Source organism: Protomyctophum parallelum (assembly GCF_964188405.1).
Source record: "Protomyctophum parallelum genome assembly, chromosome: 2".
NCBI lineage: Eukaryota > Metazoa > Chordata > Actinopteri > Myctophiformes > Myctophidae > Protomyctophum > Protomyctophum parallelum.
Window position 1 is genome coordinate 40409548 of NC_139699.1, and position 14859 is coordinate 40424406.

The 14859-nt window shown below is 42.3% G+C and overlaps 1 protein-coding gene across 1 annotated transcript; it reads left to right on the top strand.

Moving 5' to 3' along the window:
* Window positions 1-2233: 2233 nt before the first annotated feature.
* On the top strand, window positions 2234-3517 carry cartl (cocaine- and amphetamine-regulated transcript-like; the record flags this gene model as incomplete). Its single annotated transcript, XM_083792269.1, has 3 exons — window positions 2234-2374; window positions 2536-2616; window positions 3386-3517. 3 exons carry the CDS (start codon window positions 2234-2236, stop codon window positions 3488-3490), a joined length of 327 nt encoding a protein of 108 aa, XP_083648395.1. The 3' UTR covers window positions 3491-3517.
* Window positions 3518-14859: the final 11342 nt, after the last annotated feature.

A 14859-nucleotide genomic window follows, 5' to 3' on the forward strand; every position in this document is an offset into this window, starting at 1 on the left:
ACATTATTTTGTTTGATTCGTGTTTGATACGTGTGAATGAGGCCTGAGCAGAATAGCTCGTTTAGACTGTTAATTATCTGTTCGTCTGATCAATGATGTTAATTTCTTGTAGATCGGCTATTTTCAGAATGCAAACAAGTATAAAACGCCTTGTCTTTTAGTTCTACTGAATCTCTTCTGCACTAGTCCCTCCCTAACATTTTAGTCTATTTTTTATTTGTAGACGAGAATTGACAGTATATTCAGTCATAGTTTACGTCAGTGAAAAAAGGTAGTTGACAAACATTTTTGTCATCGTTTTTAGTTGACTAAATCAACAATGCTACTTGTGAAATAACCGAGCAGAATAGCTCGTTTAGACTGTTAATTATCTGTTCGTCTGATCAATGATGTTAATTTCTTGCAGATCGGCTATTTTCAGAATGCAAACAAGTATAAAACGCCTTGTCTTTTAGTTCTACTGAATCTCTTCTGCACTAGTCCCTCCCTAACATTTTAGTCTATTTTTTATTTGTAGACGAGAATTGACAGTATATTCAGTCATAGTTTACGTCAGTGAAAAAGGTAGTTGACAAACCTTTTTGTTGACTAAATCAACAATGCTACTTGTGAAATAACCCCCCCCCCCCACCACCACCACCCCTGCCCCCGCACACACACACACACACACACACACACACACACACACGCACACGCACACACACACACACACACACACACACACACACACACACACACACACACACACACACGCGCGTGCGCACACTGGGCAGAACATTAGGCTTTTATTGTAAATCAATAACATTTGAAATGGAAGAGGTCCGTACCCCGCAGGGGCAGATTAACAGCTTTCTTCTGGACCTAGCTCTACACATCTCAAGGGTTGTACAGTCTACTGCTTTCATTATGCGACATGGGGTGAGATTTATAGCATATAAGTTACGTGCTACATGACCCAAATGTATTGTCATTACAAGGGTAACACTTGCTATGCATCCCACGTGTATAACGCATTATGAACACACATAAGATAATATAATGTCACAGTCAGCTGTGGGGTGGGGGTAGGGAACTGTGACGGACATTGTTTGTTTAACTGTATGTAATGTGTTTTATTTTCGTTTTATTTTTCGTTTTGTCATTATTATTTATTTATTTTTGTTCTTTATTTATTGTTGTCAAAACATTTCGTGATAAGATTTTGTTTGTATATTGTGCTGCCATGGGTATGTGGGGGGGGGGAATATATGTAAATTGTTTTGAAAATACTTCTTTGTAAAGAAAATCAATAAACATATGTTTAAAAAAATATATATAATGACCTCGTCGGCATTTAAACTTATAGCACTGCCTGTGCAAACACCCAATAATTAATTCCTAAGACTTTCATATTAATTTGAAATTTGAAAGTTCTGGCAGAAAATTTGTATTTAGTCAAATATCTCCACTTTTCCACAAGCTGCACACGGACGACATTCTCTCCGGCAAGGGGCCTTGAATGAGTGCAGGAATGAAGATATCAAAACTTTAGGAAGCACAAATATATGGGACACACAAAATAGGTGGTGTGATCAATTACCCAACACCAATCACAACACACCTGTCAATTGTGTTCGCCATACTGTTTGTGCTTGCCAAACATCGACTCTTCCCAAAGGAAGTTTTTATATTTTCAGTCTAGCTTCCTCATGTAAAAGTGGCGATATTTTACATAAGATATGTTTTCTGCCAAAACTTTCACATGGATATGAAACTAGAGGACAATATCTGACTCAAAGTCTTAGGAATGAATTACTGGGTGAGTATACATGCATGATAGAAGTTTACATACTGATGTGATCAGTCTGCTAACTGCTCTGATAGGACTGACATATGGCTGTGTATTTGGTATTTGGAATACATGAAATGTATGTAAGATTACAGACATTATAGGGCTATATTAACAATATTGGAAAGGTGATTATAATAAAGTTTATAATGTGTTATGATTATTTATGAGCGCTTATAAATATAATTATGCATGGTTATGAGAAGATTAAAATGGCTTATAAGTGTGTTCAACATAAACATGGGATCCATAGCAAGTGTTACCGCTTTGGCGACGTGGTTGATTTGTTCTCATCGTGGCCTTAGGGGGGGGCGGGGCTGTGAGTTGTTGGTAGGGGTATAAAAGAGGTGACAGACAGACAGTCACAGCATCATTATCTCTCTCTCTCTCTCTCTCTCTGGTACCATGGACAGCTCAGGGATGATGCTGCGCGGGCTGCTGTGTGTCGGCTTGCTGGCAGTCATGTGTCATGGAGAAGCTTCCCAAGAAGTTTCGGCAGAGGACTTTGGAGTGGATAAGCCTAACGTAGCTGCAGAGAAAGAACTTGTAAGTACTGCAATCAACAATTATGAATTCTTATTATTATTACGTTTGTTGTTGTTGTTGCTATATAGTTGGGGTAGGGTACATAGGCCAACACAAGAAAGTCTATTTAAAAACAACTATTCTCTACTTTTTTTCTCTTTACAAACTTCTCTCTGAACCAGATGGAGGCAATGGAGGCGCTGCTGGGAAGTATGCACAATAGACGTGTTTCTTATGTGGATAAAAGAGGAAGCATCCCGCTGGTAAGATTTACATTGTCATTAACAATTGGAACTGGAATTATTGGATGAAGTGAACCCACCCCTGCATTCATGTTATGTTTATTAAAGAGCTGGAGAGATGAGGAGACCCCTGTTACTGAACAAAAACTCTAGGAATGATTATTGCCAATGGAATATAGTTTTAAACTTTTAACAATAAAAGTTTTGTTCATAGCAAAACGTTCACTTACAGCAGTGAGTGAGTGAGTGAGTGAGTGAGTGAGTGAGTGAGTGAGTGAGTGAGTGTGTGTGTGTGTGTGTGTGTGTGTGTGTGTGTGTGTGTGTGTGTGTGTGTGTGTGTGTAATGAAACCAAATGGACCCGCAAAGGTCCATTTCGTTTAATTTTACACACTCAATAAGGGTCCATTCCGTTACCAACTCTCCTTCATTTAGCTGGGGACCACCTACAACCCCCTCAAGGGCCACTGGTGGTCCCCGGGTCACTGGTTGAGAACCACTGCTCTATTGAACCGCAGTGATGAGTGAGCGGTAATTAAAAGATAGCAGAAAATGCCAGAACAGCAGTCTGTAATTGCACTAAGATTGCAATTACATTTAAGACTGTGGTCTTAACTCCAGTTAATTGGAAGAATTAAACTAAGCAACACTGCAACCCACCTATATCTCACTAATTGTAAACCTAATCAATATTTGAGTAACTAATAGGTTTTAATTATTTCATTGAATAATTGTGTGATTATCCCCTCTCTCTCTCTGTGTGTCTGTCTCTCTCTCTCTCTCTCACTCTAGTGTGGGATGGGGGAAAGGTGTGCGATGAAATTTGGACCCCGCATTGGGCAGTTGTGTGACTGCGGCAGAGGAAACTGCAATTCATACCTGCTCAAGTGTATCTAGAGTCAATTCATACCTGCTCAAGTGTATCTAGAGTCAATTCATACCTGCTCAAGTGTATCTAGACTAGAGTCACGCAACGTCTTTGCCAGATCACCAAAAGCAACAGCACTGCATCGGACTAACTCCATAAAACTAGTGTTGATTTTGACAGCAAATTCTGATGAAGTTTTAGTCATAGTCTTTTGAATGAAATTCCATTTAGTTTATTTTGTCATATTTTAGTCTAATGTTTAATGTTTTGGTTTTAGTCTAGTTTTAGTTGACTAAATATAAGATTTTAGTTGACTAAATGTACAGTTGATTTTGAATAGACAATTTACAAACTCACAACAGGTTGCAGCCGCAGCATGACGGGTTGTAGATCTAGGCCTACTATTTTCAGAATGAAACACCTGAGCACAACATGAAAAATTACTTGTCTTTTAGTTCTATGGATCTGTTCTTAATTTGTTATATATTGTCAATATATTTAGTCATAGTCTTGGTCATCATCATAGCTTAGCTTGTGTTTAGTTTTTGTTTAGTTTTCATCAGTGAAAAAAGGTAGTAAACGAACATTTTACGTCATACTTTTAGTTGACGAAATTGACACTGCACAAAACCAACAACCATCACTATCCTGTCTTACAACCCTAAGAGGCTATGCAGTATCAACAGTCTTCTATGACCTCACTTATGGTTTATTTATGGTCTAATATTCTTCAATAGTTAATAAAGTGTTTCAATATTGTATTCTTAAGAAAAGCATGGAATTAGCAATGCATTCTGTAAATGCCTGATTGTCAAATAAACGTATATTCTATACTTTACTTGATTGTACTTTCGTTCATTTTTGTTAATTAATGGCCCTGGAAATTCCCTTTAACTTTAAAGCACTTCTAGATCATTTTAATGTGTTTTGTGTGCACCCCAGACACTTGATTCAATATTTAGATATTTGATCCTCCTATAAGCTCATTTAACTAAAGAAACAAACAAAAAAACATTTCTCCAATAAATCTGCTCCTATATACAGACCGTGCAGTTTGGCAGTGTGCTGCGGGCTTATACCTTCATTATTGATGTGCACTTGTTTGCTTATAGATTCTTAAGCTTTTATTCTACTGTAAGTGTGCAAAGGTTTTTCTCCACAGAGTAAAATATTAAATGTTACCCCCAGAGTCAAATAAATTCTATGGATATTGGTGTGCATATTTTGTTATTAGACGTCAGACTGTTGCTAAACACAATGTAATTCATCTGAAAAATTGGTATCAGCATTTCATCTGGCAGCTCAGAACTGAATTTTCATGTCTAAATCCTGTTACAGCGTACAATATTAACATGCTCAGCATGGTGAAAATGCATCTGAGCCATAAGGATTGTAATAACATTGAATGGTCCTTAGTTTTCTTACCTTTGGGGGAGGGATCAAATAACAGCAGCAAAAATGCTTCCATCACTCAATGCATGCAGCTATTCAGCAGCATGCAATAAAAAAATAGAACATTCTTGATACTGTCATCAGTTTGTGATTAAGAATATAAGATGGAAGTGGAGGATGTCAGGGTACTTTGTGTCTACAGGTCCCACATGTTGAGTCAGACTGGTACCAAAATGAGATCAATAAATCAGAAGACACCTCCGTAGATAAATACTGTGTGCGTGTGTGCGTGCATGCCGTATAAGCCTATAGATATTGATTATTGGCAGCCGCTGTCAAGACTGCACAGTACATCTTTGTCTTTCCCCTGAGATGTAGGGATGAATAATTGACCCATACTCTGTATTTATGACCTCACTAGTGTGAGGACATGGAGTGAGAGAGAGAGAAAAGAGAGAAACAGTATTTGGTGATTGCCCAAAGGGCCTTGTTTAATGGATCTGCTCTTAACCTTTAACCTTATGATGAAATGGCATGGAAGTAATCTATAATGCTGTTGCTGCGCCCAATTACTTCAGAACCTGGCATAATCAGTGGTGTGACTACAGTAAGTAACTACAGTAAGTACATTTACTCAAGAATTTGTACTTTACTTCTGATTTCCAATACTTTTAGTTCTACTCGACTACATCTTGGATCCAAATATTGTACTTTTACTACACTACATTTATTTGAAAACCATACTTACATTTGGATAATTACAAAACATATACATTAACTGTATAGTTATATATTTCGGCCATTTGAAAATAGCCGATCTACAAGCTCAAAATGCGCCGCACGTGAGCGTGATCTACTTCAAGTACAATTTGATAGCAATACCTTTGTACTTTTACTCAAGTAAGTATTTCATTGTGGACTTTTACTTGTAACAGAGCATTTCAACATTACATTACATTATTGATACTTTGTATCAGAAATGTAGGCCTACTTTTTCCACCACTGGACATAGTCATACTATAGCTATACTATATAACAGAAGTTTTCAACCCTTTTCGTATCACGGTCCATTATTTATTCAGCATTTGAAACATATTTTGTCGTCGTTTGATACAATTTTCTCCACAATTCCATGCACAAACATTGATGTGGTACCATAGGACAGATAACAGGCAAACGTTGATCAAAAATAACAATTCGGCCCAGGCCGTAGCGTAACGGTCTGGGCACCGGACTGGTAATCCAGTCGCAGTGTGCCGCGGGTTCGACTCCCGGACCCGACACGGCCTTTACTGCATGTCATCCCCCATCTCTCTCCCGTTTCCTGTCAGCCTACTGTCTGTCCCTTCAAAAATCAATAAAAGGCGTAAGCCGCAAAAAAAAATCTTAAAAAAAAAAAAAAAAAAAAAAAAAAATCTACTACATTCTCTAATTGTGTAGACTTCTTGTAAATGAATAATGCAGATGTTTAACAATAATGATAATAATGAGAGCGTCCCATATCTTTAAAGGCAAACGTTTAATAAATGCATTTCTCAATGTTTACATTACATCCATTGTAATAGCCAATATGATGTGCTGCACATGGTTGCTTTTAATTACACTGTGTTACCAATTAGTATGTGCAGTGATAAGACTCTGTTGAAAATGTTGTAATAGGATTAGTGAAGGCCCAGTCAAACTTATTCATTATGCTAGTGTAGTAACTAGTAACTGGTAAATAGCCTGACTACGCCACCTCCCGCTTAATGAGGGGGGCAGGAGGAACCCCTAGAGTGAAATCCTTAGAACTGACCAACTTCCCTTTAACAGGAACAATTTACAATTTGTGTGGAAAACATATAACAACTTTATTTGTAACTACAATTTAGGCATTTAGCAGACGCTCTTAATCCAGAGCGACTTACATTAAGCAAGAACAAAAAAGCATGGGAATACATCACATAAAAACATTTATCATGAAACATGCGTAAACTAAGAAAGTAACAGTGGAATATCTATAAAATGAAACTATACATATAAACTATACATATATACTACTATGCTATACGTACTATGACGTGCTATGACTACATACAATGAAATTATAGTGCTGTCTAACAATGCAATTATAGTGCTGTCTACATAACATGCTATAAGTCTGTATCAAATGCTATCTAAGTCTACAGAAATGCTATCTAAGGGGGCCATGATGGAGTCTGAAAAGGTGGGTTTTCAGACTACGGCGGAAGATTGGGAGTGATGCTGCAGTTCTGACTGCGATGGGAAGTGCATTCCACAGTTTTGGAGCCAGAAGGGAGAAGAGTTTGGGACGTGTGGAGCGTGTGGAGCGTTGTCCCGGCGTTTTTAGTGAGGGTACTTCCAGCTTCCCTGCGTTGGCTGATCTGAGTGCGCGGGACTACAGTATATATAATTAAAACGTTAGGGCAATATCAATAGGCAAGATAAGATAATAAAGTGACATATTGGTAATTAGCTCTCTTAGGGAAGGGCGGGTCGGCCCGTGCACACAGTGAAATAAACTCAAAATTAGGGAAGAAAAGGGGGACAGGCCTAGCACCAAAACTAACTAAAATCAAACAATAAAATCAATACAAAACATGCAGTGCAGGGGGTTAACAAATACACACCAATAAAACCCAAATGTCCCACAGTGCAGTCCCAACAGAAGAGAAAAGTGCAGCAGGCGGACCCGGCCTTTAACAAGGTTACTTTTGATTTGCAGTGAACAGTGCAATCAATGTAAGGGCAAGGGCAGGGGGGATATCAACAGCCTCACAGCTATTAGAGAAGACAGTGAAGTGATATTAAAAAGCTGCATTTGACTACACAAATACATGCGGTGTATAGAATATATATACTGTTTTACCAGTCTCTCAATGTCTTTAAGCACAGCAGCAGATCACTTCACTTCAGTGTATTGGTGAAGTCATTTGAAGACTGAAATAAACAAATAAATACATTTAAATAAGGTCAAATAAAACAATAGTAATACAGACTAAAGTGCTAAAACAAATGGCCAAACGTGGCATGTGCTCTACCAAACAAAAGCCATTAGCAGTATTAGCCGCAACAAACAGCTTTGGCCTACCATGCTTCACTCTGTGAGAAGGAAACACCAGGTCCTGCAGCAGAGTCAAAATGGCTCTCTACTAGGAGGAACAATGCTTTTGTACTTCCTGCTGCCTGCTGGTCATGTGACTAGATCACATGAATGGTGCAGTAGGTGCACCATTCACCTCAATTCCCACACTAGTGTTTAATTTCCCTTTTATTATCACTACTACTACTACTACTACTACTACTCATCATCATCATTTTTCGACCGTGGTCGAGATCATGGATTCCACAATGCTAAGACAGACTTCCCGGTCCTTCATTGCCACCCCCAGTTCCTGCCTACTGAAGCATGTGTCCCTAGAGATGACATCAGGGAACGACAGCTTTCTACCTCTGGTTCGCCCTGAGGCAGGACTCCAGAGAAGAAGGGAAGATATAACCTCATTGGCCCGGTTTCCCAAAGGACACCTCTTACACCATGGTGTAAGAGGTATGGTGTTGCACATGCTCAGTTGCCCTCTAGGCCGCACGTCTGCATGTCTATGTTCACATGCTTCATGTGCGGCCTAGAGGGCAACTGAGCATGTGCAACACCATACCTCTTACTTGGGGGAAATGGGCCATTGTCAGCTCTGTAGCAGTGGCCGGCAAACTGCGCTCTTCTGGATCGGACCAGTGAATAAACACGGGGAAGGTTGCCGTATATTAGATTAGTCAATGGGTGGCTCTTCCAAGACAGATTTTACGCTTTCATTAGTAGGCAGGTGTAAGTGCCATCCAACCGATTCTCTTGTTTCTTTGAAAGTGTCCATGTCTCGGAGCCATAGAGTAGAATCGGCTCAACGGTCGTCCTAAATATTTTTACTTTTATCTAACTAAGCTGGGATGACCAGATCTTATGCATGTCATTGCAGGCTGACCAGGCCATATCCTAGTTTGAAAGTCCTTTTGGGAAGAAGATATATATGAACCCAAATACTTGTAGTCATCAACCCGTTTCAGAGGAGTGTTGTTAAGAGTTTTTATAATGTGGTTATTGTTGGATTTGCATATGTTTACGTATTCAGTTTTCGTCTCGTTGAGAAAAAGACCAACACAGTTGGAGGCCTGCTCAAGAGACTGAAGGAGAGACTGAGCGTATTCCAATGATTGACTGATAAGCACGATGCAGCGAAGTCAGTGTCCGTTAGGTATTTAGCAGGATGACGAGAGCTTCTCCTAGGGTGTGTAGTTTGTAGCCCTTATCATTGATAGTATCAACTGACATACGAAGAACATAATCAACAACAATAATAAATAGAAACGGGTCAAGTGTGTCACCTTGGAGAATGCCAGCAAGGATGGGGAATGATGGTGTTTCTCCGTCAGGAGTAAGGATGACCGCTGAGATATATAGAACTTTTATGGCATTGATCATTTTGTCGGGATACCATATCATTTATGAATTTCAAACATTTTGGCTCTGTCCACTGAATCAAAAGCCTTTGAGAAATCAACAAAGACTAGTGCGAGATCGATGTTGCATAGCTGTGATTCCTCAATAACCCTATACGTAAGCATAGGATTTGACTCAAAGTGGATCTACCACGTCTAAATCCGTTTTGATTGTTTTGGAGTAGAGACTCGACGAGGGGGATAAAACGATTAAGGATGAGTTAATTGGCATTAAGGAAATTCCTCTATTGGCTAATGAGACTACTATACTATACTTCTACTACTACTACTACTATACTACTACTAGGCAGATATTGTGAACCGTTTCCCCATGATTGGATTATGGAGTAGGCCTACATCTGGCCCGGGTCCAGTCCAGTGCAGTCAATTTTACAGCACCAACATGCTGTTTTAAAGAAAAAAAGGAAATGAGAACTCCCCTGGTGACAGCTAGTCACCAGGGCAGCCTACTCAAGAGGATAGTATCTCATTTAATAGTTGTAAAGTTGTACCCAACACATGGCAAGAAACCCAAAGCCACAACAGCTACGTCGCTATTGTTAACACCCACAACACCATCTTACACACTACACCCACACACACTCACACGGCAGTGACGTCACACACTTACCTTCGCAGTGTTGCAACGCTATCTCCTCCTATCGCGCCGAACGGCAAAACTCGACACCACCCGCCAAACACTGGCACTGGCACTGCCACCAAAAATGCCTCCCGTCCACACTCACGCCGCCAATGCATTTGTTTACTACAAACATTATCGCCCGAAGCACCCACACCCCCGGAACACTGTTGCCCTTTCACCACGCTAAATTCGCCAGGTCTATGCAAGTGAGCACAAATTACATGTGAGAAAATTCATTCACAAGCCCACAAATGCCATTCAAATGCCATTCAACACACACTACGACTTGCTTACAATTCGCGAACCTGGCAACTACTACTCCGTCTTTTCATTGGCTACTAGCTCTGCCTCTCAGCCTGTGCTGCTCTGATCTCCGAGTCTCCCTGACAGTCCTGTCCACTGTCCGGACTCCGCAGCCCGCAGGAGAAAAATACAAGGAAGGAGAGGAACTTTCGCCTCACGATTTTGCTTATTCCTTCTAAATCTCTGTATATTAAATATCGCTCTCTCAGCGAATCTCTTAGTTACATAAATATTGTTCTTTGACAGATTTTGGTTTGTTCCAAACTATTACAATTACGCCGTTCGAATTCGCCATTTCGCCTGCCAGCCATACTGCCGAGTACATTTCATTGCGCACACACACACGCACACGCACGCCTGGAAGCCACGATCTCTCTCTCTCTCTCTCGCCACGCACGCACGCACACACACACACACACACACACACACACACACACACACACACACACACACACACACACACACACACACACACACACACACACGCACACACACACACAGGAATAGCCGTGCAGCCTATACACGGCGGCAGCGAGACAGGACGTTATAATCTTGAGTTTCATTAAATAACTGTCTTTCTCACACAACATTATTCAAGTGAAATGCATAACGCCAATATTGGGCTAATATAGGCTACCAATATGTGGGTAGCCTACAGGGATTTAACCACGGAATGAATATATATATATATATATAATCATCTATACCAGGGAACCTTAGAGTATATACTCTAAGGTAGCAACACAATGCTGCGTGCGCTGCGTGCGTGCGGTATCGCACGTAGCAACACAATGCTGCTTCGTAGCAACACACATCAATGCTGCGTGCGCTGCGTGCGTGCGGTATCGCACGTGTGTGTGTGTAGTCGCACGTGTGTGTCGTTCTCCTCTCATAGTGGTATGTGGACTGTGGTAGTCGTCGCTAAACCACGCGACAATTTTAAACTTTTTAGGGGGGTAGTGAATCATGGTGTGTGTGTGTGATATGAAATGTCCAGTACCTCCCCAGTGCCTCCCCAAGTGCCACCCCAGTGTCTGCCCTGCAGTGTCTGCCCAGTGTCTGCCCAGTGCCTCCCCAGTGTCTGCCATGGTGCCTCCCCAGTGTCTGCCCAGTGGCTCCCCAGTACCTCCCCAGTGTCCCCTGAGTGCCTCCCCAGTGTCCCCCTGAGTGCCTCCCCAGTGTCCCCCCAGTGCCTCCCCAATGTCTCCCCAGTGGCTGCAGTTTCTCCCCAGTGCCTCCCCAGTGCCTTCCCAGTGCCTCCCCAGTGTCCCCTCAGTGCTTCCCCAGTGCCTCCCCAGTGTCCCCCTGAGTGCCTCCCCAGTGTCCCCCAGTGCCTCCCCAGTGTCCCCCTGAGTGCCTCCCGAGTGCCTCCCCAGTGCCTCCCCAGTGTCCCCCTGAGTGCCTCCCCAGTGTCTCCTCAGTGTCTCCCCAGTGCCTCCCCAGTGTCCCCTCAGTGCCTTCCCAGTGTCCCCCTGAGTGTCTCCCCAGTGCCCAGCCGAGTGCCTCCCCAGTGTTCCCCTGAGTGCCTCCCCAGTGTCCCCCTGAGTGCCTCCCCATGCTCCCCAGTGTCTCCCCAGTGTCCCCTCAGTGCCTCCCCAGTGTCCCCTCAGTGCCTCCCCAGTGCCTCCCCAGTGTTCCCCTGAGTGCCTCCCCAGTGTCCCCCTGAGTGCCTCCCGAGTGCCTCCCCAGTGCCTCCCCAGTGTACCCTCAGTGCCTTCCCAGTGCCTCCCCAGTGCCTCCCCAGTGTCCCCCTGAGTGCCTCCCGAGTGCCTCCCCATGTCCCCTGAGTGCCTCCCGAGTGCCTCCCCAGTGTCTCCCCAGTGCCTCCCCAGTGCCTGCCCAGCAGCCGCGTCAACTCCGGGGGTGCAGAAGCGCAGCTGCACCCTGCACTGGCATTCTGTTTTAATAGCAGAATATGCACCCACTGTATAGTGACTGTCCTGAATGAAAATGTCACGTAGTCACATACCAGCTTGTGCAGCGTCGGGCGTGGGCCAGAGAGGTGTTGGGTCGCCGCCCATGAGCATTCAAATGCTAATAAGGTGGCTTTTGTTCTGCTGCCAGGTAGAGAGTATGTCGCATACATACATTACAGTACAGGATGCATTTCCATTTGACTACGAATCTACGATGATGAACACCGACTCTACAAGTAGCTGCCGAGGCTGACAGCACTATCTTCAGCGCCAACACAACGGCTCTTTTAAGAGCAGCTAATAGCCAGCCGCCGAGCAAAAGCCGCAAAATATGCCCGAAAATATCAACCCTACTGGAAAGAGACATTTACCTGGATCACGTACATTAAATGGTACGTCAATAAGCGACCGACTGCTAGCTGTTTATCATTGATCATGCTGAAATGTTGAAACAAAATACTGAAACAATTTAATGTGTTCGTTGTGAACTGAAACACTGTGTTCATTAGCAAATTGTAAATAAAGTAGGGGAGAGCCGCCAACGATGTAACACTTTGCACGTTTTTTTTACTCAGAGATCCGTTTATCTACACATGAAATATTTTCAGGCAACGGACCTACACATGTCAGCTACCATAAACCACTTCAAGTTATTTTTTTTATAAAACAGGTCGGGAGTTATTAAACCGAACGTGGACGCTGTTCCAGTGTTACAATTGCTGCGCATGTCGGATTAATTGGCATGCATGATAAATGTAACAACGCTAAAAAACATCATTAAACATATCGTTTTCAGCTTAAAGCAATTATATTTCATTGAAGCAACTCCTTAGCATTGTTTTCATACCATAGACGTGATAAGAAAATGTATCAAAAATAAGGGAAATATTAAATAGTAGCCTATCGGGTGTACCAGTTTGGGCTTTTTTTTATTATTATTTTTTTGGCACCCACCGCCGTTATAGGAACGTGACGCGCCTGCTGCCCAGTGTCCCCCAGTGTCCCCCCAGTGTCTCCAATAGCAATACAAGAGCAATAATACAAATCAATCTTAATTTATAATTTATATTGAATCAAATTAATGAATTAATCAAAATGTTCGACGCAAGAAGGCCCCCCTGCGGCCTGCGCCCAGCACCATGCCAAAGCTTTTTCCTGCAGGAAACACTGCTTGTGGTTGTAAATATATTGTTATCTGTGTTGCGAGGATGAGGCGGTACCTGGAAAAATATCTACCCCAAAAGGGGTACCTGGTCCAAAAAAGTTTGGGAACCCCTGGTCTGACTGCAAAGCCTTTGTGATCTATACTGGTAGATCCTGATCTACCTTTTGGGCACCGCTTAACGTCAGATCAGCGGTTTTGTCGGCCAGCGCCAAAAATGCTCCCCGACAGCATAATCGGAGGAAATACCGGGCAGTGTGTATGAGCCATAACGTGTTGACTACACTACACTACACTACACTACACTAATAAGGACACATAATAATAACTAATAACCCATCCGTTACAACTTACTACATGTGGAGTCAACTCCCGCAATTTCCTTCTTCCCATAGTGCGCGGCAAAGTAACTCTGCACGAAATTCTAGTTATTATAAAATACAATTTAGCCTACGATTGTTTTTTTTGTTTTTTTTATGAACATGTTCATAGCTTCTGGTCTATCCACAACACTTCTTCCACAAAACACTCAGTATCCCTGCGCACACATGCAGTGTTTCTGTGAGATTTGAGTTTATGAATATGATCTATCACAAATATCTTCCAGCCATTGGTATTTTTGTATTTTCTGTGTGAGTCAGCTGGCTGTTGAAATAATGGAAATGTCTATGGTTTGTTTGAAATGTAATTCCAGCATAACTTGAACATGCTTGTTGATCCATGTTGTGTCATTTTCTATTGCTTCAGGGTCGTTCATTCGCTATCCCAAACACATTGTGAGCTTCAAACATTTGTTTTCTCTATTTTTCATTCAAACAATCCACCAGAGGGTAAGCTTTTACAGCATGTTGTCATTTATGTTCATTTTAAGCTATAGCATCCTCTTGATTTGGGAATAACACTCAGAAAGCACTTGAGCGCAAATCAATCTTCACATTCCCCTGGTCTCTCTCTCTCTCTCGTTATTCTGCTTACAGTAATGTTTTCTGCAAGCACATGCCATGTTACGCCACTGCCACCCTGTGGTCATAAGACAGTGTTTTTTTTTTTTTTTTTTTTTTAATTTTTATCCCACGATTTTGTAACCCAGTTTTCTTTTCACCCAGTGCCAATTATCAAATGTAATCCTGGGCGCTACACTTCCTCTGCCAACCTGGGGGGGGGGGGGGCAGCGGACTGACCTCATGCCTCCTTCTATGCATGAGGAGTCCAAGCTGCTTCTTTTCACCTGACAGAGGGGAATTTCCCCGGCCGGACATAGCGCGTGGAAGGGACACGTTATTCCGACCAGTTCCTTTCCCCTCCATCAGGCTCCCCGGCTGGCCAGGGGGAGGTAGTTTTAGAGACCAGGATTACTGCATGTTTTTGTGAGGGTATCTACCCTAGGGGACACGTAACCTGACTCTGCCAGATGAGGGCGGTATTGGGTAACCATGTTTCCCAACACAGCAATCATCTGGGATCTCTCACACAGTTGAGCTTACAAAA